The sequence below is a fragment of the Xenopus laevis genome, chromosome 3L, assembly GCF_017654675.1.
Source record: "Xenopus laevis strain J_2021 chromosome 3L, Xenopus_laevis_v10.1, whole genome shotgun sequence".
Classification (NCBI taxonomy): Eukaryota; Metazoa; Chordata; class Amphibia; order Anura; family Pipidae; genus Xenopus; species Xenopus laevis.
Window position 1 is genome coordinate 40,747,603 of NC_054375.1, and position 24,433 is coordinate 40,772,035.

The following is a 24,433-nucleotide window of genomic DNA, read 5'->3' on the forward strand; positions in this document are numbered from 1 at the left end:
TTCTGCAGAATGCTTTACCATACCTGAGTCAACCTCTCTAGAATCTCTCTCTCTGTTTATTTAGGATATCAGTTGCCATATTAGCTTGGTGTGACATCACTTCCTGCTTGTCTCTCTCTGCTCACTTATAGCTCTGGGCTCAGATTACAGCAGGGAAAGGGGAAAAGGGAGCAAACCGAGCATGCTTAAGCCCTAGCCCTGGAGGTTTATGCTGAAAACAGGAAGTCTGATACAGAAGCCCATGTGCTCCTTTTAAATGTTTTTCAATAGGCGTAAACCCCAGGTCCCAAGTATTCCTGATAATAGATTCCATATGTGTACAATATTATATAAAAAGTACTGGTTAAAATAATACGTCCAATCGGTCTTAAAACTACCAAGAACAAGACCGATTGGACGTAGTATTTTAACCAGTACTTTTCCTTACTATACTTCATTAAAATCTTTAAAATTTTCAGGCAAAAACATCCCATTTTACTTTTTCTTTTTTCTGTTCTCCATATACAGTTCACAGAAGCTATCTTCCAGCTCTTCGGAATGGGAGCGGCATATTGGCAATTTCTGTGACTTCCGGCGCATGTGCAGTTGTGCCGGATAGGAAGATTGCTTCAACTATGCATGAGCCGATACAGCGATCTCATTCCGAAGATTATTGAAGAGAAGAAGATGGCTCCCGTGAACTCCGCTGGACAGAATCTGCAATGAGGGGTAAGTAAGGACTTAGGGGCATTTGCCTGTGGGTAGCAGCTAGGCTGGGGGGGGGGAGGAGGGAGGGGGTCTATGTAGGGTGGGGGGGTTGGGATTTTTTTTACTTTAGGGTTTAATTCTCATTTAACCCCAGACGTGCCAGTATATTCACTACAGAAAGAGGATAATCAGCATTTTAACCCCGGACTGACAGTATAATCAGTGTAGAAATGGCTAGTGAGCACCCCATTTATAGCTAGACTAAGCAGCAAAAGCAGTGCCAACAACTGAGCACTCCATTAATTCAACCATACCAGTAATCCTTTTTTTAAATTGATTTGGAGGATTTCTGTCTTAACTTTGTTGTGTACAATGTAATGGGATTTATTCTGCTTTCTGTAAATTATAGGAATGAGTGGGCTACAGCTGAACTAATGGCTTTCCTCTATGGAAGGAACACAACATTCTTCATGCCTGCAGCAGTTTTGGCATCACTAAGCCTGCTGACTGGTTGAATTCCTTCCCAGTGACCTGCAGGTGTCTATATAACAAGCTGGAGCTGATTGGCAAATCTTTGTCCCGGTCTCTACAACAACTGCCTGCTGATTGGCTGAACATTTCTCTAGCCAGTACTTCCTTGAAATCAGAGGCCCTGTGACAGTTGGGAGTTTTTTTGCCTTGAGAAAAACAGCAGCAGCTTCTTCCTTCTCTAATAAATGCCTTTTGGTGTTAAAATGATGTTCACGGGACAGTTATAATTCAACAGGGGTGGATAGATTAACTGCCGACCCCTCTCATCCACCAGGGTTATATGTTCCAGTTGCCTAGTGGTGCATAGCAGGAACAGTAGTCAGTTTTAAACCAGCTGATTAAAATGGATGATTAAAATGGATGCTCTGCTTTTTCTGGGAGCCAATAAGTAAAAAAAAAGCTATTAAAGCTAAAGAATCACCATCTGAGAGACGCGCCAATTGCAGCACCGCCTCAGTTACTTTCCTTAGACTGAACTCATGCAGCGCTGAGGGGCTTATGGAAAACAACCTGTGTTTAAACTACACTACATGAATTGGCACAAAGTTGCACTCAGCAGCTCACTGAATTCTTTTTATTCGCACCCATTAGTTCACTTGCACTTTTGTCCAGGGACTCTATAATCAGACATAAATTCAAAATAAGAATTCCAAAATGATATTATTTTAAAGAAACAAACATATCTTTTTCCTCCATTATGAAAACGTGGATTTGCAAATTACAGGTCCAAAGAAATTCAGAAAATCCCAGCCTGAAATCTCACCCTTGATCTGAGGATGAATCCATTATATTTCTTGCACCTCCGAGGTACTTTCTACTTACTGTACAGTATATATACGATATATAAATGATCTAATATGTTGTTACACGTCAGATGTATGATGTGACTGAATAATATCTAGATTGAAACATGCAACTTGTCAGCTTACACATAATAATAATAACAATACAGATTATTATTTCAGACTGCTGTGAACAACTTTGGGCATGGGGCTGCTAAACCTTTGAGCTGATACAATAAGACCAGAATATAAAATACAGCATTTCCAGACATTGTTAGTTCTCCTTTAAAGACACATGGTTAATCAAAAGTTGTTTCACATTTACCTAATTGGCTATTTAATTATGAATGGTCCCTAACATATAAATGAATGTTTTCCAAGTAAGCATTGTGTAACTGCTTAAACTCATTCCCAGTTTTACACTCCTCTGCTCTACGTGCTCCCTCTACTGTCTGTATCACACACTTGGGTAAATCATTGAGAGGAGACAGGAGTTGCAGCTTTTACTTTATATCCAGTGTTTAAGTCACTTGCAGACTGAAGAGATTAGTGCTATTTAACCAACACATTTTTCCAAGTAAGCTGAAAAACAATACATTCAATATGAAATATCCTTTTTATTGTATTTTAAGCAATATTACAGAACTTTTCATTTTATTATAATCACAGAACATTTCAGAAGCATCACAGCGAGGTCTTTTTCCAACTTCATCTATCATGTTACTTTGTATCAGATGATTCCACCGTATCCAAGGGTTGTTCTACATCTGTGAATGGTGTATTCATAAAGTCTTCTACATTTTTCTTATAATATTCAAAGTATTTTGCAGTTACACAGAAACATCCTGCTCCGACCAAAGCCATAAATGGACAAATGTAGAGGATAAATTCCATTGCGTGATTCTGTATCAGGTCAGACTCTGAGTAGTTTATCTTCATAAATTTAAAAATCTATTGGAAAATAAATATGGTATGTGTTATAATGCGGCATTTGCTGAGAATTCCATTTTATATATATATATATACAGACACACACACACACACACACACACAATACACATACATTTCCAGCTGACAAAAAAAGGTTATTAACCCTATTTACTAGAGATTGCAATATTTCAAAAACCGAGCAGCTACTTACCCATAAATGTTCTTTCTCGCCTCCTTCTTTTCCAAGCAATCCTATTATTGACTTTTCAGTAAATGACCAAGAGCGGCGGTTTGGATACACTACCATCTGGGGAAAGAGAACAAAATGTAATAGGGTGTAAGATTTTGGCAACTATAGGTGACCCAAGATAACAATTAGGGGCACATTTTCTTAGCTTGAGTGAAGGAATAAAAGAAAAAAATCTTTGAATTTCAAATGTTTTTTTTGGCTACTTCATCCATCAAATTGGCTACTTCTACCTTAGACTACGAATCGAACTATTCGAACTAAAAATCATTCGACTATTCGACCATTCGATAGTCGAAGTACTGTTTCTTTCTAGCAATTTTCTGATTGAAGGAATTTCGTTTGATCGATGGATTAAAATCCTTCAAATCGTTCGATTCAAAGGATTTAATGGTTCAATTTTTCCTAGGATCGATCGATCAAAGTAATTAACCCTCGATATTCGGCCATTAGTAAATGTGCCCCTTAGTGTACAACGCCTTTATCTAAATTTTGCCTGATGCATTATTCCTTTTCTTAGGAATTCTTTCTGTGATACTGCAGCCATATACAACTGCAAATATCATACTCCAGATCTCTGGTGCTCATGCCTTCATTATAATACATGCACATGTATAATTTCATAGGGGTAAGTGTGCACCGACTATTGACCACAGAGGGAACCATGTAATTACCACCAAGTCAAAGGTGGCAGTTGCACCAGGGTTTCCCTGCATCAATATGCACTGAAATGAGCCTTATAGAGTTGATCTGAACCCTACACCCCATTCAGTTTTACATACATTAGCTCAGCTAACACCTTTGTAAGCATTTGGGTGGGATCATTTGGGGGGGGGTGAGTCAAAGAAGAAAAATACATTACCATGATGATTTCGTTGATAAGGACCTTGTTCATAGCCAAACAAATCCCATTTAGGAAGAAGAGAATCTGTTGAGAAAAAGTGAGGACAGTTAGGTTGAATGAAGTTCATCTTATAGAATGTATAGTTACAATGCTCTAACAGTTTACATAAAGTAGTAATGCAATTGTAAAACTTACTTGGGATACGACAGAACTAATTCCTACAAAAAATAATCCAAAGCACATAAGTGGGACAGAGACCAGAAGTGCTACGATACACACAACTGGCTCTCCATGTGGATTCCGCTTTTTATAATGTGCATTGATCTTCACGCCGAGAATAATGCCGATTGCAGTAGCAAGACATTTGCACAATCCGTAGATCAATCTAAAAATAAGAAGAGAGATTACTGTTAGTTAAACATGCAACATCCTTTTCGGTTTTGGAAATAATCATTTCAAGGAAGCTGCAACCATCTGAACTTGTATGAAGTAAAACAACAAGTAAGTAATTGGTGAAAGTTAATTGCACACACACTAAAATCTACAAGTCCAATATATATTTGTGTGTAATAGAACAGAATTTGGCAAGTAGAGAAGGAAACGGGGTTTTACCTGTCATCGAAGGTGCAGTCAACTGTCAGACAAGGCTGGTGATTATTTGACATCATGCGAGCATTTCTCAGTACATTCGGAGCATATGTATACATGCTATTAGTAATGAACATACTAGCTGCATAACCCAAAACAGCAAAGACCAAACAGCGGCTGAAAGAAGAGAAATGATATGGATTACAATAAGGGACATTTTTCTACTTGACTTGATTTCATGCATCACTGATACTCGACTAATACCTCCAAAATTTTAATGGACCCCATTTCTATCGAGTAAGGCGTAAATTATGATCTCTACGAAGCTCATATTTTGACTTTTTTTGCATGTTTTTAAAAGCACCCTAATACGGGTAATCGTATAAGTCGTATTTTTCTGTCCATTCCATTCATTTAATTTGAAATAAGATCATTCATACACATGAGCTCAAGCAAAAACTAATCGAGTAACTATAATAATTGAAACAGGAATCTCTCACATCTAAAGGGAGAATCTGTTGAGAATAATATGAGGTACTGCCATTCTGGGGGGTGTTATTAACACTTTAATTTACTCAGTGTTATAACTGTGTTCATACACGGGCTTAGCTAAATATATGCCTGTCTATCAGATGCCAGACCAAACATAAAAGATAAAGAGATACTCACTTTAAAATCAGATCAAAAATATCAGAGTAAACTTTAGTTCTCTTCTGATATATTTCAGCCTTCAACATAAAACCACCTCGACCTGGCTTTCTCATCACTGCTGCTAGAAGCACAAGAGCCACCACATCAAGTACAGGTGCAATCTGTTTCCAAATAAAAATAAATATCAGTTATGTGACCCAGCATATGAGAATAGAGAATATATTTCTCAAAATGTGAAATAAAGCCCCCAGCAGATTAACAGAGTGAAATGTTGCCACTGTCACTTCATTCCTGTGGATTTTTAAGCATATTTATTATAGGGTGTAAGTGAGAGTTTACTCACTTTACCTCAAAAAATCTCTTACAAGTAAATAGAGAGAATGGAATCGTCCCCAGGACCTGTGGCGAGTTCTATTTTAAAGTTTGAGAAGTATGACCCTTCATGTTTGCAAGGTAATGATATGATTTTATACTGGTATATATATAATAGCACCCCAGCCTTTAATACCTCCATATATATTTCTCTTACCCGCAGTGCCATACGCCAGTCGGTTCCTATTACGCTGGCTACATACGTTCCAATAAAGGTCCCCGCAAAACTGTAAAAACAAAAAAAAGGACAGGGTTAAAGTAAAGTAAGTGGCAGTAAGTGGAATTATTTTCTATCAGCTTAGACTCTCATTATTATATAAACTCACAGGAAGATATAGGAAGAAGAGCATTTAGGGACTTACAGTTGCCATGCTAGAATGCAGATTGTACAGAAAAAAAGTCCTAACAATCTTAGATACAAAAATGGGTACTTACGTTCCAATAGTGTTGAGAATGTAAAGTAAGGTCAGCATTTTACGTCGTTGGTCAGTATCAAAAAGTTCTGCTACCAGCATTGGAGCAGCAGCTAAATAATGGCTTTTTACGGATTCCATGAGACTTCGAAGTAACACAAACGTCCAGAATGACTAAAGAATCAGAAAGATACAAATTAAAAACTCATGCATTGATAGGATACAGAGTGAACAAAATGAATTGCTGTGTAGGTACTGTCTTTATATGTTTAGTGAATTGAAATGCCATTGGCTGTCATAAACAGATTATTACCTTCTCTGAAACTAAAGTACTGCCAATGCCGAACATGACCATTACGGCGACAATTCCTGATATTACTCTTAGTCCGGTGAAGGTACTCCAGAAATAAAATAATATCGGGGCCATGGTTGCACAGCTGCCAACAAACACTATATAGAGGGGAGAAAAGAAGACTGTGAGATGCCAATTGCAAATAACAAGATATACATGAAACTATAGATTCATTAGGTAGCAGTTTATAGTAATAAGTATAATGACAGATAGGATGATATGATAGTATCTTAAACAACAGATATAATGAGAAATTAAAGCATTAGAGATAATGGCAAACAAAGAATTTTAGAAGAATGATGCAAATAAAGCATATATTACTTAGAGTTATAACTGACGAATAAAAGTCCGTTATTTCGAATTCCTCTTCTATGTAGGGACGGACAGCTAAAAAACAAATTGGAGAAAGAAGAGAAAGAAATTAGGATTTTGGTTGGTTCAAATGCAGACATTATACTCTGATATATCGGACGTCTTGGATTCTAAAGTAAATAAGTCCAAACTTACATTTATAAATGATGTTGTCCGTATTACTCACTGCCATAAGGAAAGCAAGTGCAATAATAAGAAGTATCGAGCAACATTTGCCGAGTTTAGGGAAATCCGGTTCATCAAGCTTTTCATCCTGTTTTTCAATATCCTCTTTTTCAAAAAAATACTGATCTGTTTCATGTTTTATGCGCTTTGAACTGATAAAATAAGCGAATCTAAAGATTTTGTCATATATATAGTTGTAAATTGTTTGAATTATTTGCCAAATGATTCTGAAATGACAAGAGAAAAGATATCAGTGGTTATGAAAAAAAAACCCCATAAAAGGCAATATTCACATTTCCATTGTATAATATCTGCTGTACTGTATATTAGCTACCTGTAATATGATCTAAACATCTGTATTGTCAATTACAGGCTCACAGTGACTCTATTTTCCAACGTATTGCAACTTAAGCTATCAGTTAATACATACAGGTACTTTCTGTTCCACTAACCATAAATAAATCATTAAGATTTGTGTACAGTAGAAGTGAAAATTTGTTTGTAGCAACAACAAAAAAGGTGTAGAGTCCTGAATCGTTCTTCGGCTAAAAGAACCATATTCACTAATACTTTATCTTCTGCTTTGTTTAGGCCAAGTTTGAAGTAATAGTTATTTCTTTTTTTCTAGCCAAGGGTTTGTACCATTACAGACAACAAAATACAGTTCTAACCCAGCTTCTATTTGGCTGCCAGACAATGTGGATAAACTAGTAGATATTACATTGCCAATATAAAAAAAGCCACACAGACTATATACTATATATATACATATACTGTACAAATGTGTGTAAAAATGAATACAAGAATGAGCACTATTTAGTATTTTTGCTGCTTTAATTGAAAAGATCAGCTAAACCTATAACCAACCTCTCACTGGTAAGAAACCCAGAGGGTGGTATATTGTAAACCATATGAACAGCATAGAAATCCCCCCCAAAAATAAAATCTTCAAATTTTTATTGACAGTACAATACACTCAAGCTAAAACACCTTTTAAAATAAATAGAGTTCCCCAAATCAAACCAGCTGAAATAGTTGTTTTGTTATGGGGAACTGTTTGTGATGTGTTGATAAAGGTCCTCTGTGTAGGACGAAACATTGATTTACACCATTAAAGTTTTACACAGAAGTCCCATGAGTGCTCTGTGCTCTTCTTGCTGACATTACTTTTTGTGGCAGAACCTGGGCTTTTTTGCCTTTTCTTTAGGAGTGAGTGTGCTGCTCTTCAGAATATATATATATATATATATATATATATATATATATATATATATATATATATATATATATATATATATATATATAGATATATATATATATATATAGATATATATTTTCATTGGTAAGCAGCCACACCAAAGACCGGTCTTCCATTGATATATATGGGTGCAGGGTCAAATTTAATGCATACAGTTTTGTTGAAAAGACCCACACTCCAATTCTTTGTTAATCAAATAAAATTCTTTATTAGGTACATCAATCCGACGTTTCGGCCACATTAGGGCCTTTTTCAAGGAAACGTCGGATTGAGGTACCTAATAAAGAATTTTGTTTGATTAACAAAGAATTGGAGTGCGGGTCTTTTCAACAAAACTATATATATATATATATATATATATATATATATATATATATATATATATATATATATATATTAAAATGTATATTAGCCTTAACGCTTGAATCAAATAATTTTTGGATCACTTTGTACCCATGATGACATTATAATGCTGTCCCAAGATATAATTAATCCTTATTGGAAGCAAAACCAGCCTATTGGGTTTATTTAATGTTTAAATGAATTTCTAATAGACTTAAGGCAGGAAGACCCAAATTACGGAAAGATCCGTTATCTGGAAAAACCCAGGTCCTGAGCATTCTGGATAACAGGTCCCATACCTGTATGCTTAAATCCATTTCATACATGCCAACAGGCTAAAGCCTATATGTACTATATCCTAAACATCTCTATACTATAGCTAAACCCTGGTTTTATTTTTTACTTATAAAATATTCTTATAAAATATATATAAACGTATACATGTGTATAAAATTGGTTATTTGATGCTAAGAATTTCAGTATTATGGTAAAAAGAGCAGTTACTTACAGAATAAACATGTTGTTATGTGTTCTTGTTGAGATTTAAATAACAATGATCTCTCATCAACAGGCTAAGAGCAAAGCCTTCGTAGTTTGTGATTATGTCACAATGGCCTGCTGTTTATTGTGATGATGTCACACAGAGATTGTGATGATGTCATAATAGATTGCTATTTGTTGTGATGCTGTCACTCTTGGTTGCTATAGAAACCCATAGCCTGCTTAATCGGGGTTACTACAGGTCAATGAACTGTAATAGAACTGTAGTAGAAATAGAAAAGCCAACTATAACAGGGTCTGCTTCAACACTGGATTAAAACAAACATGGATTCAGGAATGTAAAATAAAAATGTCTCATCAGCATTCAAAGAAATGTATCATTTACAGCCCAGCTGCAACATTTCAACTGTATTTCCTCTGACACTGACCCCACATTTCAGAGAAAAGTGTCTTTTACTAAACAATACTTCAAATATGAGTTTAGTTCTTGAATTGGATCTTGAAAGATTTTTCTACAAAGCCAACAGCGTGATCTATTTACATCATTTTGACAGTTTGGAAATCCCAACTGGCCATGGTGTCTGTGTAAATGCAATGTGGGCAATGGATTGTAAGCTGCACTGGGGCAGTGACGATGTGAATGATGTATAATAAGTGGAAGGTGCTGCAGAATATACCAGCACCATATGAATAAAAATTAATAATGACAATATACTTGCTATGACAGACTGGGCCTTTTATCACTGTTCTGAAGAATTACCCAGGGGAAAAACCTTACATAAGGCAATAACAATGGAAGTGAAAAGGGAGGTGTTTTCCTGGTGCTTTTTCATTTGTTCTTTAGGCCGTTGCACATTGAAACACGCAAGCAGCTAGCAGTTTGCTTATGCTTATGACGAAGTGGTTTAGTCCACGAAACGTGTCAAGCGTGTTAAGTTTGTGCGCTCTATGATTTTAAAAATGTTTGAACAATAAACGAGTGTTTTTAGCCCGGCAAGTGCTCCGTGTCTTGGAGATTTTCATTCAGCTAGCAGTTTGGGAAAGGACAATTTGAGTTCACAATGAAAGATATGGGTTCCATATTGAAAAGGCACAGTATGTGAGCAGCAAGGATAGGGGCAGGCAAACATAGAAGCTATAAAACTGGGTATAAACTGTGGTTATGTCCGAAAATGAGCAGATCCTTTTCCTATACACATCAGGATAGAATATTGCACTCATCAGGAATATGGGCAAACAAATTTGAGTGCTCCCATGTTGATATTCTGTCTGTTGAACTAAGGTTGTTATTTTTTTTTCGTGTGCAACAAATGGTTCGGGATTCAGCCTTTTTCAGTAAGATTCAGCCGAATCCAAGTGCCTGGCGGAACCGAATCAGAAAAATCACGTGACTTTTCGTCACACAAATAAGGGAGTCAAAATTTTTTAACCACATTCGCAGCATGTGGTTCTCTTTCCCTCTTTTGCCCCTAATTTACATATTCATTTAGGGTTCGGATTTGGTTTGGTATTTGGTCAAATCTTTCACAAAGTATTCAGGATTGGGCCAAATCATAAAATAGTGGATTTGGTGTGTCCCTATTTATATCAAACACTGCAGAACTACCATTTGCCCCTTGCCTACCCTTTCAGTAACTAAAGCAAGCTAGGGAATGTCATCCTAAAGGATAATAGTAAAGTGAATTATACTTTAAAGTGGTGTAACACTGTTAGGGGCCCTAGTAAGTAGTATATATATATATATATATATATATATATATATATATATATATATATATATATATATATAATTTTAATACACTGGAATTAAGATTTATTTAGGGGCAGATTTACTTAGGGTCGAATATCGAGGGTTAAATAACCCTCGATATTCGACTGCCGAATGTAAATCCTTCAACTTCAAATATCGAAGTCGAAGGATTTACCGCAATTCGAACGATTGAACGAAAGATTTTAATCCATCAATCGAACGATTTTTCTTCGATCAAAAAAACATAAGAAAGCCTATGGGGACCTTCCCCATAGGCTAACATGGCACCTCGGTAGGTTTTAGGTGGCGAACTAGGGGGTCGAGACAGTACTTCGACTATCGAATGGTCGAACGATTTTTAGTTCGAATCGTTCGAGTCAAAGATCGAAGTAGCCCATTCGATGGTCGAAGTAGCCAAAAAAAACCATTAGAAATTCGAACTATTTTTCCTCTATTCCTTCACTCGAGCTAAGTTAATGGGTCCCTATATGTAGATTGTCATAATTTGGTTTACTCAACATATTGTTGAAGGTAAAAAATATTTTTTAGTGAGACAAAAATGAATACCCCCCAGACATTTATTGGTTGCATAAGGATTCAGTCAATACCTGCTGAACCCACTTTTAGCGCAGAGATGTATTGGTATCTTGGTGGATGTTGAACTTTCCGCAGCCTAAAATACATTGTTAAACTCCATGGGGCAAATTCACTAAGATTCGTAGTTGTGCCAGGCGCAACTTCGCCGCGCTTTGCCGCACTTCGCCAGGCGTAGTTTCGCCAGCGCTCCGCAAATTCACTAAACTCCGAAGTTGCGCACAGGGGTAGCGTAAGGTTGCGAAGTTGCGCTAGCGTTGATTCGCTAAGTGAAGCGAAGTTACGATAGCGAAGGTTAATTTGCATACGGCGCCAAATTCAAATTTCAATGGAGGAATACATAGAATCACTACAAATGCCTGGGAAACCTTCAAAACATCAAATAAAATTTTTTTTTGCCCTACACATGTGCCCACTGTATAGTTAAGTTGTCATGAGTTAGGAAATGTAGGTGGGAAGGAGGGGAGCCCCAAAAAAACTCTCGATCTTTTTTAGCCTATCACCCATAATATAGAAAACACGCCAGCGTTTTTTGGGACTTAGAAAAAATTTGAACTTTTTTGGAAGCAATCCCTATCTACTCTATTGCGCTATCTAGTCTAGCGTAAAAGGTAGCGTTCAGTACACTGCGCGCGTTAGTGAATTTGCGTAGTTACGTCCGTAGCGGAAATTCGCAAGGCGTAAGGGTGCGAAGTAACACTAGCGAATCTACGCCAGCGTTCGTTAGTGAATTTACGAAGTAACGAAAATGCCCAACACTAGCGAATTGACGCTAGCGTTCGGCGCTTCAGCGCTTAGTGAATTTGCCCCCATGTGTCTTGCTTTCCATCCTGACCATTTTTTGAGTGCCTGCCAAAGAACAGCATTCCTGCAACAAGAAGCAACTAACAGCACTCTTCCCCAGCAGACACAAAAACAATGTCAATATTTTAAAATACATTAAACAAGTTTCGACTACAATGAACTTGAAACCCCTTCCTAGGCTCACAAGGCAGAACCTCAGAACGACACTTATCCAACGCTTACTGATACTTTGTGTGCATCGTGCAGTCAGTGTGCCCTTTAGTAGGCATCTCTGCACTGATCTGGCCCACTAGAAGCCTGTGTTTTGTAATGCCACATGCAATGCTGTGGGCAGGCACTACTAGCACAGTGGCAGTTGTGGGGAACTCTGGGGGATTTACTGGGAGGTTTATTCTGTAGAAGACAGTACAATTCTAAATGTTTTAATTGTATTTGTCTCTTGTTTTATGGATTTTGTTTGTCTTTGGTGGAATACCCTGAGGTCAGGCCCGGACTGGCAATCTGTGGGGTCTGGCAAATGCCAGAGGGGCTGCCATAAGGTGCCATAGAAAGTCAGTATTTAGTGGGCTGGTGGGGGCTGTTTGGGCCTCTGAGTGGGCTGATTGGGCCTCTGTGTACCTGAAATGCCAGGGCCTATTTTAATTCTCAATCTGGACCTACCTGAGGTGTAGTAGAAAAGGTGGCGTGTGCAGGGAGCTTGTCTCTAAATACTGTATTTGTTCTTTCCATTTGATTGCAGGTTTGATAGGTCCACCGTGCCCAAAGGAAGGGAAACAGAAAGGGGCAATTCATCTTTAAATGAACTTGAGGGGGGGTTATTTATCAAAGTCTGAATTTATCTCAATATTTTCTGCTACAAACTCCGATCAAATCTGCTCTGGTTTTTCTACGCTTATTTATTATTACATTTTCCTGAAAATTTGCTCTGCGGGAAAAAAATATCAGATTTTCACAATTTTTTCATCTGATTTTCACAATTTTTTTTTCGGAATTTTCAACTGCAAACTACGAAAACTTCGGGGTATTGCACAAAAGCCCAGCGCACATCAAAAAATCATTGACTTATATGCAACCTGGACAGGTATAAGATGCCGGATTTTCAGATTCTGACTTTTCCATCCTCAGGGTTTAATAAATTCCAAAAAAATTATGATTTTAGATTTTATAAAAAAAAAAAATCACAAATTTTTCATGATTTTTACTTTCGGAGTTTAGTAAATAACCCCCTCCGTATGATGCGGAGATAGATATTCTGAGACAATTTGCAACATGTTTTTGTTTTGTTATGGTTTTTAAATTTTGGCAGCTAACTGGTTGTAAGGGATCAATGCAACCAAGCACTGGACTAAATAAAAGACTGGGAAATGAGGGCCTGAATATAGAGATAAGTAATTAAAAGTTTCAATAACAATAAAGTTGTAGCCTCAGGGTTTTCAGCTGAAGGGGGTCAGTGACTCCCATCTGAAAGTTGGAAGGAGCTGGGCAAATAATTCAACTATAAAAGAAACATTGCTAAAATGGGACATTCTATCTAGAACATACTACAAGTTAAGGTAAAGGTGAAATACCCATTTAATTACATAGGAGAGTGAAGATAAAATCCAAACAAAGTGTACAGAATGGGAAATAAAATGTGTTTCGCTATATATAAAAGCACGTGTGGTCTCCTAGATGTTTGGGTGCACTGCCATTTTTCTTTTTTGTGTCTGTGCACAATGGGGTGCACAAACTTCTTGTTCCACCACTGCTTACTGGTACTTATTAGCCATCTGGCAACTATAACCCCAAATCCTAGAATCCACCCATGCCAGCAGAACAGAAAGTCACATTCAAACACGGATTGAAAATAAGCTTTTATTACCAAAAATTGCATTTGACCGTAACTAGGCACCACTAAAATGTTCATCACATAATATTTTAGACCAATTTAAGGAACCGGTAAATGATTTTTTTTCTTCATTTGTCTTTCCATGGGGGCCACAATGTGGTAAGTGCATTTCAAAATATATTCCAAACTGTATTATATCATAAAATTGTCTATTTAGCATTTATGATATAGCACGAATTTGCTAAAACATCCGATACAAAATAGTTAATGTCCAAAAAGTTGCGTGAATCTGTAAGTATTCCTTTTTTCTAGTAGCCCATTTTAATAGAATTTTATTGCATTACAAATCTCTGAAGCGGACTGTACAAAAGTTATACTTTGCACACACACAACATCTGAAACGGTTCATCTGAAAATACAGCTCTAAATATACAAGCTATACAGACGTGGAAAAGGAATGCTGGTTTTGTAATCATGACGATAAAAATAAAAATGTCCACTTGTGTTGTCGTACCTCAAGCCAGTGTTACTCTGCTGGTTATTGCAATGCAAAATAATAAGTGACATGAAACTCTGTAACTTCATTACACCACACAATTACATTTTCAGCTTCACCAGGCTGCATTTCCTTTGCCGTGGTGCTCAGAACCGAAAAAATATAGAACATAAAATACTTTATGGTGATTAATAAACATCATCTGCTGTGAGTGTAGGTAGGTTCGTTCTTGGCCGAGTGAAAAATGCCATCTTCTCTCTGAAACACAAAACAAATGCATGATTTGGAGCTGCACATATAACAGATTTTGCCATTGAAATTTCTCTGATTGGGAAAAGTGAAAACCTTGCCTCAGAGAGCACTTTGTTAGGGGCTGAAGAGAGCTGCCCCTGGAACTTGCTCTACCAGTATAGATGTAAGAAAGTGAAATATAGACTTAATTCATGTAAATAGTTAAAGAAGAAGGAAAGCTACGGAGGCAGATTATTGGCAATGTATTAGCCACAATAGTGCAAGCTATGCCACTATATTTTTTCTGTAGAATGCTTTATCTTTTATAAGTAAACAGTTCTAGAAGCTCTCTTTTTGTTTGTTTAAGATAGCAGCTGCCATATTAGCTTGATGTAAAATAACTTCCTGCTTGAGTCTCTTCCTGCCCACTCATAGCTCTGGGCTCAGATTACAGCAGGGAGGGAAGGAGGGAGAGGAGAAAACTGAGCATGCTCAAGTCCAAGCCCAAGCCCTAGAGGTTTAAGCTGAAAGAAGGAAGTCCGATACAGAAGTCCATGTATACACAATAGAAGGAAAGAAATCCTTTTTTACTTTTGACAGAGGACTCAGAGCAGCATTACTTTGAGGGTTTACTGGTTTATTTATATAGACCTTTCTAAAAAGCTTACTTAAACTTTCCTTCTCCTTTAAGGTAATATTTAGTTCAGTCAGCAGGTGGCACCAACCCTTAAGGTTGTAAGGCAGTGAGGAGCAACAGACTCCCTCTTTAGCCTATGAAGGTCAACAGGCAGGACAGACTTCAGAGCCAGACCAGGTAGGAGGATGTCGAAATTAGGAAAATTGGTGAGAGTCAGTCAGGAAAGTCAGTAAAGGGCAAGCTGTGGTACTGACAAGTAGATCGTGTTTTGGGGTAGGACCCTGGTTAACTGTGCCAGTTAGGGACTGGAGCATTGAGGTGTAGGTTTGTACCTTCCAGCTTCTACTATGACATTCTTGTGAAAGCTGCTTTACTAAAGTCTGGTTAAACGCATCACTTTGTAAGATGGCTATTTTTCACAGGAAAAGCCTGTTAGCCACCTTTTTAGTCATGGGAGCCCATCCAACCATGGATGTCCCCGTTAAACACAAGTTAATTAGTCCCACAACTGTTATGATCCAGGCAAGTTGTCAACACGGGCTGAACTTTTTGTGAGTGTCAGTGGCACTGCATGTGCTCAGCGTGAGACGCCAAGCCTTAGGGGTCCTCAAAAATCATCAAGCAGAAAATAAGGTTTGTCTGTCATAGAATTTGGTGCTCAGAGCTGATTAATGATTCCTACTGCAAAGCACACTGGTTTCTGAGCTGCCATGTAATGCAAATCTGAATAAATGACTAATCATCCTAGTATTGCGACTTCTGTAGTCTGTATATAGAGTATCTTGTGAGACGGTCCCTGAACTCAGCCTAAAGAATATGAGGACCTACTGGTTTGCATCTTCTGTGACCAGTGTCTCAGCAGACCCCTGGAGTTTTGCACTGTAGAGAAGGATTATACCACAGACTTTTCAAACAATAAAAACAAGTGTTGATGTATATATATATATATATATATATATATATATATATATATATATATATATATATATATATATATATATATATATATATATATATATGGAGAGAGGGTTTTATTTGGAATAAGTTAAAAGGGGATTTCACCTTTAAATCATTTCTTAATACAGGTATGGGATCTGTTATCCGGAAACCCATTATCCAGAAAGTTCCGACTCACGGAATCTCCATCTCCCATAGACTCCATTTTATCTAAATTTTTAAACATGATTTAATTTTTCTCTGTAATAATCTAGTGTACTTGATCCAGACTAACATATAATGAATCCTTATTGGAAGCAAAACCAGCCTATTTGGATTTATTTAATGTTTACATAATTTCTAGAAGACTTAAGGTATGAAGATTCAAATTACAGAAAGATCCATTCTCTGGAAAACCCCCGTTTCCCGAGCATTCTGAATAACAGGTCCCATACCTGTATGTTAAAGATTGGCCTAATCTTTTGATTTGTCTTTATTTTTTAAAATGTATTTTTATAGTCGCACATGGCATAGAGGTGTAAAGAACTATACAATAAGCAGGGCCAAACTTCAGTGAAAGCCTATTTTAATTCCTCTTACATCCCTTGTGTACATTCTGGGTTCTCCTGGCATAACACCCTGAGGCATATAGTAATACAGCACTTTACATAATACAAATCCCATAGGTGTATTTCATTAGACTCACCTGAATGACTGCACCTCCAAAGGCTCCTTGCTGCTCTGCCCTCGTAACCTGTGCACATCCTTTGCTGCTGCTCTCATCATCTTATCTGCTTGCATCTCGTATTTCTGCTCGATCTTCTGTACCTGGGTGGTTTAGTGGTTAAATAACCATTAGTGCAACGAGAAAACAGAAAGTGCCAATTCAAGCCTTTGTAGGATGAATTTCAATAAGATGAACCCATGTAAAAGTTGAATGAATATTCATGTCTTGTTATTTTACTTTCCTTTATCAAGCACAGAGCTCTGTGTGCTAAAACTACAATCAGTTTATATTACAATAGCTTAATTATTTATTCTTTTAGGTTTTTGGGTTATTTAGCTTCTTATTCAGCAGCTCTTCAGTTTCATCAGTCTGGTTGCTAGTGCCCAGATACATTTGCAATACAATGACAGTTGAATTAAAGGGCTTGTTCACCTTCAAATTAACTTTTTGCATGACATAGAGTTATGTTCTAAGACAATTACAGTAGCAGTTGGATTTCAATGTTTTATTATTTGTGGTTATAGGGTTATTTAGCTTCTAATTCAGCAGCAGCATCTATAATGTAGAGAGTGATATTCTGAGACAATTTGTAGTTGGATTTCAATTATTTATTATTTGTGGTTATTTAGAATCTAATTCAGTAGCTCTACACTTGGCAATTTCATCAATCTGGTTGCTAGGGTCCAAATTCAAATTTACAATATAACGAGGGTTTAATTAAAGGGGTTGTTCGCCTTTGAGTTAACGTTTAGTAGGATGTAGAGGGTGATATTCTGAGACAATTGGCTATTGGTTTTCATTTTTTATTATTTGTGTTTTTTGAGTTATTTATTTAGCAGCTCTCCAGTTGGCAGTTTCATCAATCTGGTTGCTAGGGTCCAAGTTACCCTAGCAACCACACATTGATTTGATTAAGAGACTGGAATATGCAAAGGAGAGGGTCTGCATATTAAGACGCGTAATGTAAAATGGCAAAAGCCATACAGTTGTGGCCTTGCAGAGCATGTGTTTTTAGATGCAGTCAACTATAAAAATAATGAAGGTGAAAAGTTGCTTAGAATTAGCCATTCTATAACCTGCTAGTCGTAGATAATTAGTTAACATAGTTCACTTTAAACCAGTGTTGTTTTCATTCTCCAGACAGACCACCATGTATTTAATATATACAGGTATGGGACATATATTTCACAGCAGAAGGTCAATGATATCCAGGCAAACTGAATGCTTTATTCACAGCAGAGTTTTGCAGAGCATAGTAACGTATTGGTAACAAGAAATGACACACTTTGTTCAAAAGAACAGTATGGTTTATCGCCTCAAGCTCCAAAGCAATTAGCGCAGGAGTATATTCCTTCACAGCAGTCTCTCACACACACCCACTTCCTGCTTTACCCCTGAGCAGAGAGCCCCCCTCCCCCTACGTAGTGACATCACTTCCCCAGGGTATGACTCACTCACAGCGTCTGTTATTCTGCTCATAAGCTGGGTCTCTGGGAGATATTTACCGTCCTGCTAGTGTTTTCCCAGCCACAACACCACTACATATGTAAATGTTTTATGAAAACAGCAGGCACAGGTATCTTGAGGCATCAGCTAGCCCACAAGATCCACAGACCTCTTTGTATAAGAAAGCATCAATATTTGCTCCCATTGGCATTCCTGCATATACCAGTAAAGTGAGTTAGACAGGTGTCACTTAAAGGAGAAGCAAACCCAAAAGTTAAAAACCCTCCCCCCTACCCTACATAGACCCCCTCCCCCAGCCTAAGTGTTACTACGGGCAAATGCCCCTTACTTTATACTTACCCCTCGGTGCAGATGCAGGCATCGGAGTTCACGAGCGCCATCTTTAGCCGATTCGGTAATCTTTGGAATGAGACGGGCGCTTCAGCAATTTTCATGAGTTTCGGCGCATGCGCAGTTGTCGCGAGACAGAAAATTGCAAATGCGCCACTCCGCTGGTCTCATTCCGAAAATTACCGAAGAAAAGAACATGGCTGCCGTGAACTCCACTGGACAGAATCTGCACTGAGGGGTAAGTAAAGACTTAGGGGTATTTGCACAGGGTAACACAAGTTGGGGGCAGGAGGAGGGATCTATGTAGGGTAGGGGGGTAAGGGTTTTTTTAACTTTTGGGTTTGCTTCTCCTTTAAAGGACCAGCAATGCCAATTATTTTTTTTAAAAATTTGTTTGTATAGAATGAAAAAAAAAAAACCCACCAAGATACTGTATATGTAACATTAAAATCGCAAAGTCTTTATCAAAAAACAACTTACCGAAACGCCGCTGGCACGCCTCTTCAGAAAAGCCGACAGGGCGACTATTAGGGTTGCCACCTATTGCTAAATTTTTTAACTGGCTGGTGGGGGCGGGTACAAAAAGGGGTGGGTGTGATGTCAAAGGGGCTATGACGTAAAAGGAGGCGGGCCACGGCGCGGCGATTTCCAAACAGGACAAAAGCTAAGTTTACAGGGGATTGGGGGCGGGCCGAGGGGTCTTTTTAAAGGAACAGTTCAGTGTAAAAATAAAAACTGGGTAAATAGATAGGCTGTGCAAAATAAAAAATGTTAGTTAGGCAAAAATGTATGTAGCTGGAGTGACTGAATGTCTTCCTGCTTTCCAACTCTCTTGGTTTCCACTGACTGGTTACCCTGTTTACCAGGCAGTAACTTGAAGGGGTCCACATGGGTCATATCTGTTGTTTTTGAATCTGAGCTGAATGCTGAGGATCAATTGCAAACTCACTAAACAGAAATGTACCATATGGCTCCCCTTCAAATCGCTGACTAGCTCAGAGTTATAGAGCTGAAAAGCAGGAAGTAGTGTTCTGGCTATTATGTTAGACATCCAGTCACTCCAGCCTTTATACATTACATTTTTGCCCCAACTAACTATATTAGAAACATTTTTTTATCTATTTACACAGTTTTCATTTTCATGCTGAACTATTCCTTTAAGGGTTAAAAGAATTGCTGAATTCCCTCCCTGAATCAGTTGTACAGGCTGATACATTAGATAGCTTTAAGAATGGGTTGGATGGCTATTTAGCAAGTGAGGGAATTCAGGGTTATGGAAGATAGCTCATAGTACAAGTTGATCCATGGACTAGGTCCGATTGCCATTTTGGAGTCAGGAAGGATTTTTTCCCCCTCTGATGCAAATTGGAGAGGCTTCAAATGTTTTTTTTTTTTTTTTGCCTTCCTCTGGCAAAGCTTTAATGCTTTATAAATAGTTTGAGTGGCTTTCAGGTCTGTGTAATAGAAGGATACCCGCAGGTGTAAAAGACAGCTGGTGAAGTATGTAAGAGCAGTCTATTGATCCTTATTGTACATCGCTGTAACTGCCTGCAGTCTGTAATGTAGCACCAGCTGGGCAGACGCATCCCTTATATACCAGTGCAAACTGAGCACTAATAAACATGTTCATCTTCTTTATATGAATGTGACAGTCACAGGGGCAAGGATACAGTTGAAGGCATTGTTCAGCATAAAAATAAAAACTGGGTAAATAGATAAATTGTGCAAAATAAAAAAATTTTGCAATATAGTTAGTCAAAAATGTAATGTATTAAGGCTGGAGTGATTGATGGTGTAACATAATACAGAACACTACTTTGTGCTTTTCAAGCTCTCTTGGTTTCCACTGATTGTTTACTAGGCAATAACCAATCAGTGTTTTACTCACGGAGCGTCAATGGCGGAGCCTCACCCGGACCAACATGCCTTCCTGCTTGATCGCAGCTCTCAGCGATAAGCCGGTCACTCCTCACCGGTTATTACATCCGAACCAAAAACCACAGATCGCTGTCAGGCGCACCCTTTTTATGTTGCGAATAAAAGCCGAATTTTGATGATAATTGTGCCGGGATTCCTGATGTTCTTGGTCAGCGCCTGATAGCGATCTGTGGTTTTTGGTTCGAATAACCCATCAGTGACTTGAGGTGGGGGGGGGCACATGGATCATAATTGTTGTTTTGATTCTGAGCTGCATGCTGAGGATCAATTGCAAAACTCACTGAACAGATATGTACCATGTGGCTCCCCTTAAAGTTGCTGACTAACTCGGAGTTAGAGAGCTGAAAAGCACAAAGTAATGTTCTGTTCGACATCCAGTCACTCCAGCCTTTATACGTGACATTTTTGGGTAATTAACTATATTAGAAACATTTTTTATTATGTAATACTATCTATACTACTAGCTTTTATTTTTACACTGAACTGTTTCTTTTAAAGAGCACCTTTTCCTCCTTACCTGTTTCTCCACTTGTCTAAGCAGAAGCTTGAATGTGTCATCATCCTTCACCCGCTGAGGTAGCTCATTCTCACCCAGGCGCTTGGTGAATCCCCGATGGAGACTGGCCTTGGAGTACATGTGGATAATGTGCTTAGCTTTATAAAAAGGGGACTGATCTGATTTCCCTATAGAAGTTACACTGAGCCCCACCCCAAGTGCATTAGATGGGAAATTTTGCCTTCCTCTGGATCAGCTAAAATATTAGGCAGTTTCACTTTGACAGACTGTTAAACCTGATGAATGTGTCGTTTTAAACCTTGTCTTTTATGTATCTGTATATATATAAATATATATTATAGTATATGTGTGTGTGTGCCATCTACCAACTATAACCAGTAGATCTTCAGTCTGTCTTGATCACTGTGTCCTGTATGCCTACAGCATCATCTGAAATAAAAGACACTGACAGTGCTCCTGCTCCACATGTTCAGCCAAAGAAAATTATAGTCAAAAGCCTTTTTTCATTCAAAATTCGCGCTCACGTATCCCTTAATAAATAAACAAGTATTTTCCCCCCACTTATTTTGTGTGGGACTCATCTTCAATTCCTGCAACGTCTTTCATTCGTTATCTTACTGTGCAAATATTTACACAGGCCGCTGTGGCTGTTATTTCAGCTGCTATTTTAGTCCTACTTTCCTAATATTCTTCCGTAAGTTTTCTCCACTCTCTCCAGACAATTCCACATTTCTCACTGGAACTGTGTCTGATTTGTCACCAGTACTTCCCTTGCATACTCAAAGAATAAAGAAACTTATTTTAGAAGTAACTAATGGGGGGGTCTCATATTTGCTTTGTATGAGGAATGCTGACCACCAGGCTCTGAAGAATTCAATGTTTGGTCCGTTAGCTTATACATTTCTCAGCAGCAGTTTTCCGCCCCTACTGAGCATGCTCCTTGACTTGAAGCTTTTCTAGGAAATACTGTGTCAGACTGTAACAACTGCTTTGTTTCAGACTTAAAGGAGAACTAAACCCTAAAAAGAAATGTGGCTAAAAATACCATATTTTACATACTGAACCTAAAGTTTCAGCTTGTCAATAGCAGCAATGATCCATGATTTCAAACTTGTCACAGGGTCACCCAGGGTTCTTCTATCGAGCACCATGGATCGATTTTCATCCTGCTTGTTTGGGTCTTCTAATGGCTGCACATGCACAGTAGAGCGAGAAGCCAAACTTTAACAAAAAAGCCAGCTATTTCGCTCTACTGCGCATGTGTCTGCCCTGGGAAATTTGAAAACCGAAGAAGCAGGAAGAGGATCTCTCCGTGGTGCTCGCTAGAAGAACCCTGACTCGGTGCTATTTTCTGCTGATAGGAGTACCGGCCTTGGGTGTCAGGTAAGTAAAAGTACCACAAAGACAAGGTAGTGCTGAACAAACACTCTCACAGCTTTTTGTAGCGTCTGGTGCCGACCGTGACTCTGTCTGCCCTGTTCTAATCCATATTCAAGAAGGTATTTCAGCAGCACTCTGATTTAGTGAAAAAAGTGAAATTTTATCCGTGCCTCAACGTTAGGTAAGTAAAAGTAGTCACTTGGGGATGAGTAACTTTTGGCACCCCCAAGTGTAAAATGGTATTCCTTCTCCTTTAAGTTCCTTTTAAACTTTCAGCACAGCTGATTCATGTTGGCACTACTGCACTTTTGTAATCATCTTGGGGATGAACTCCATTATATCTTCCTCAGGATCAGCCAGCCATACGCGTACCATTTAGTTTTGTTGTAACGATGTGCTGAATCCACTACTTTGGAATTTGGCCCGAATGTTATGGAGTCTATAGGAGATGGTCATTCCCTAATTCTGAGCTTTCTGGATAATGGGTTTCCTGAGGATAACAGAATCCAATACCTGTACTCTCCCGCATCACGTTCCATCTCTTCTGAAGTGCTACCCCTAACCCTTGCTTTGATATTTGGCCATCTCTCTTCTCAGAATTCCTTACTCACAAAGGCAATGTGGCCTGGAAACAGATTTCTTAACATGATTTGATGCTTGCTTCTGGGTGAGATCCCAACAAAGCGTTTGTGCTTAAGAGATACATTGGAGCAGCGGCGGCCTGCGTGCATTAAAAAGGATTTGCGATGCTGCATCTGACTTTCGGAAATCAGCAGTCACAATCCATACGATCCGAAAGAAAGCAAAACAAGTGCATTAGGAATAGCTGCTCCTCTCACGCAGCAGCTGCTGGCCCAACCATTTTGGGTTTCCTTCTTTCACTCATGCGCCAGCCATGAGATACCAAGTCCTTTTATTTGTTGTGGGTTCTGCAGCACTCTGGCGTGTTTCATGCACAATTTCAAGGTAGTAATAACCAAACGTTCTGTCAGAGTCGTGCGGGCATTGTCCAAGATGCAGCGCAGGTAGAAAATTCAAAGGCCGCATGATGTCAAAACTTCACTGGGAGCTGAGCTGAAAGAGATGATTTTAGGTTTTCATGTTGGCTTAATCCCGTTGCACCTTGTAGTTTGATCACCACACCACCTCTTTTATACAGTACAGGTTATGGACATCCCCTTGTGCGAGAGAGCGCGCGCGAGGTGAGTGCGCAGAGAACTCCGAACTACTACGGAAAGGCGACCGCCTCCCATAGACTCCGTTTAATGACAATAGATTCACATTTATTAAGAATCGGATTTCCTATTTCGCTGTGAATAAGTAAAGACAGTACCTTGTACTTAATTTAAACTAGATCTAATGAATCCTTATTGGCAAGCCAAAATCAGCCTATTGGGCTTATTTAATATTCTAAATGAATTTTCTGTACAACCTTAGCGGGCAGATTTTACTAGCTCGAGTTGAATTTTCGAAGTTAAAAAAAGTCTCGAATCTCGAAGTAAATATTCGACCACGAAGTAGGAGAACGACTTCGAATTTACTTCGACTTCGGATTCGAAGTCAAAAAATCGCTTTTGAAATATTCGACATCCCGATACATCAAAAGATGTCGTCTTTGAAACAAAAACTTGAATTCTTACCCTTCCCAAATTTAAAGCTACCGCGAAGTGCAATGTTAGTATTGGGACCTCAACAAGCACTTTTCTAAGCATTGTTGATCGAATCAGAAACTCTCGATCGATCGATATACAAATCGTTCGAAA

At 38.4% G+C, this 24,433-nt stretch overlaps 2 protein-coding genes and 1 long non-coding RNA gene across 3 annotated transcripts; 1 reads left to right on the forward strand and 2 right to left on the reverse strand.

Annotated features, from left to right (window-relative positions):
* The first annotated feature begins 279 nt into the window (after positions 1-279).
* Positions 280-2,808, forward strand: LOC121401464. Its single transcript, XR_005966264.1, has 3 exons — positions 280-708; positions 1,097-2,025; positions 2,670-2,808. It is a non-coding gene; the product is annotated as an uncharacterized LOC121401464 (long non-coding RNA).
* On the reverse strand, positions 2,721-7,196 carry LOC121401463 (protein spinster homolog 1-like). The gene is made up of 11 exons (XM_041586167.1): positions 6,905-7,196; positions 6,719-6,784; positions 6,359-6,495; positions 6,068-6,219; positions 5,790-5,859; positions 5,279-5,421; positions 4,634-4,786; positions 4,217-4,406; positions 4,040-4,105; positions 3,142-3,237; positions 2,721-2,951 (listed from the first exon to the last, which is right to left on the reverse strand). The coding sequence occupies exons 1-11, from the start codon at positions 6,939-6,941 to the stop codon at positions 2,721-2,723; spliced, it is 1,341 nt and encodes a 446-aa protein (XP_041442101.1). The 5' UTR covers positions 6,942-7,196.
* A 6,827-nt stretch (positions 7,197-14,023) lies between these two features.
* LOC121401465 (protein KIBRA-like) lies at positions 14,024-21,496 on the reverse strand. Its single transcript, XM_041586168.1, has 3 exons — positions 21,291-21,496; positions 17,018-17,139; positions 14,024-14,765 (listed from the first exon to the last, which is right to left on the reverse strand). The coding sequence occupies exons 1-3, from the start codon at positions 21,408-21,410 to the stop codon at positions 14,696-14,698; spliced, it is 312 nt and encodes a 103-aa protein (XP_041442102.1). The 5' UTR covers positions 21,411-21,496; the 3' UTR covers positions 14,024-14,695.
* Positions 21,497-24,433: the final 2,937 nt, after the last annotated feature.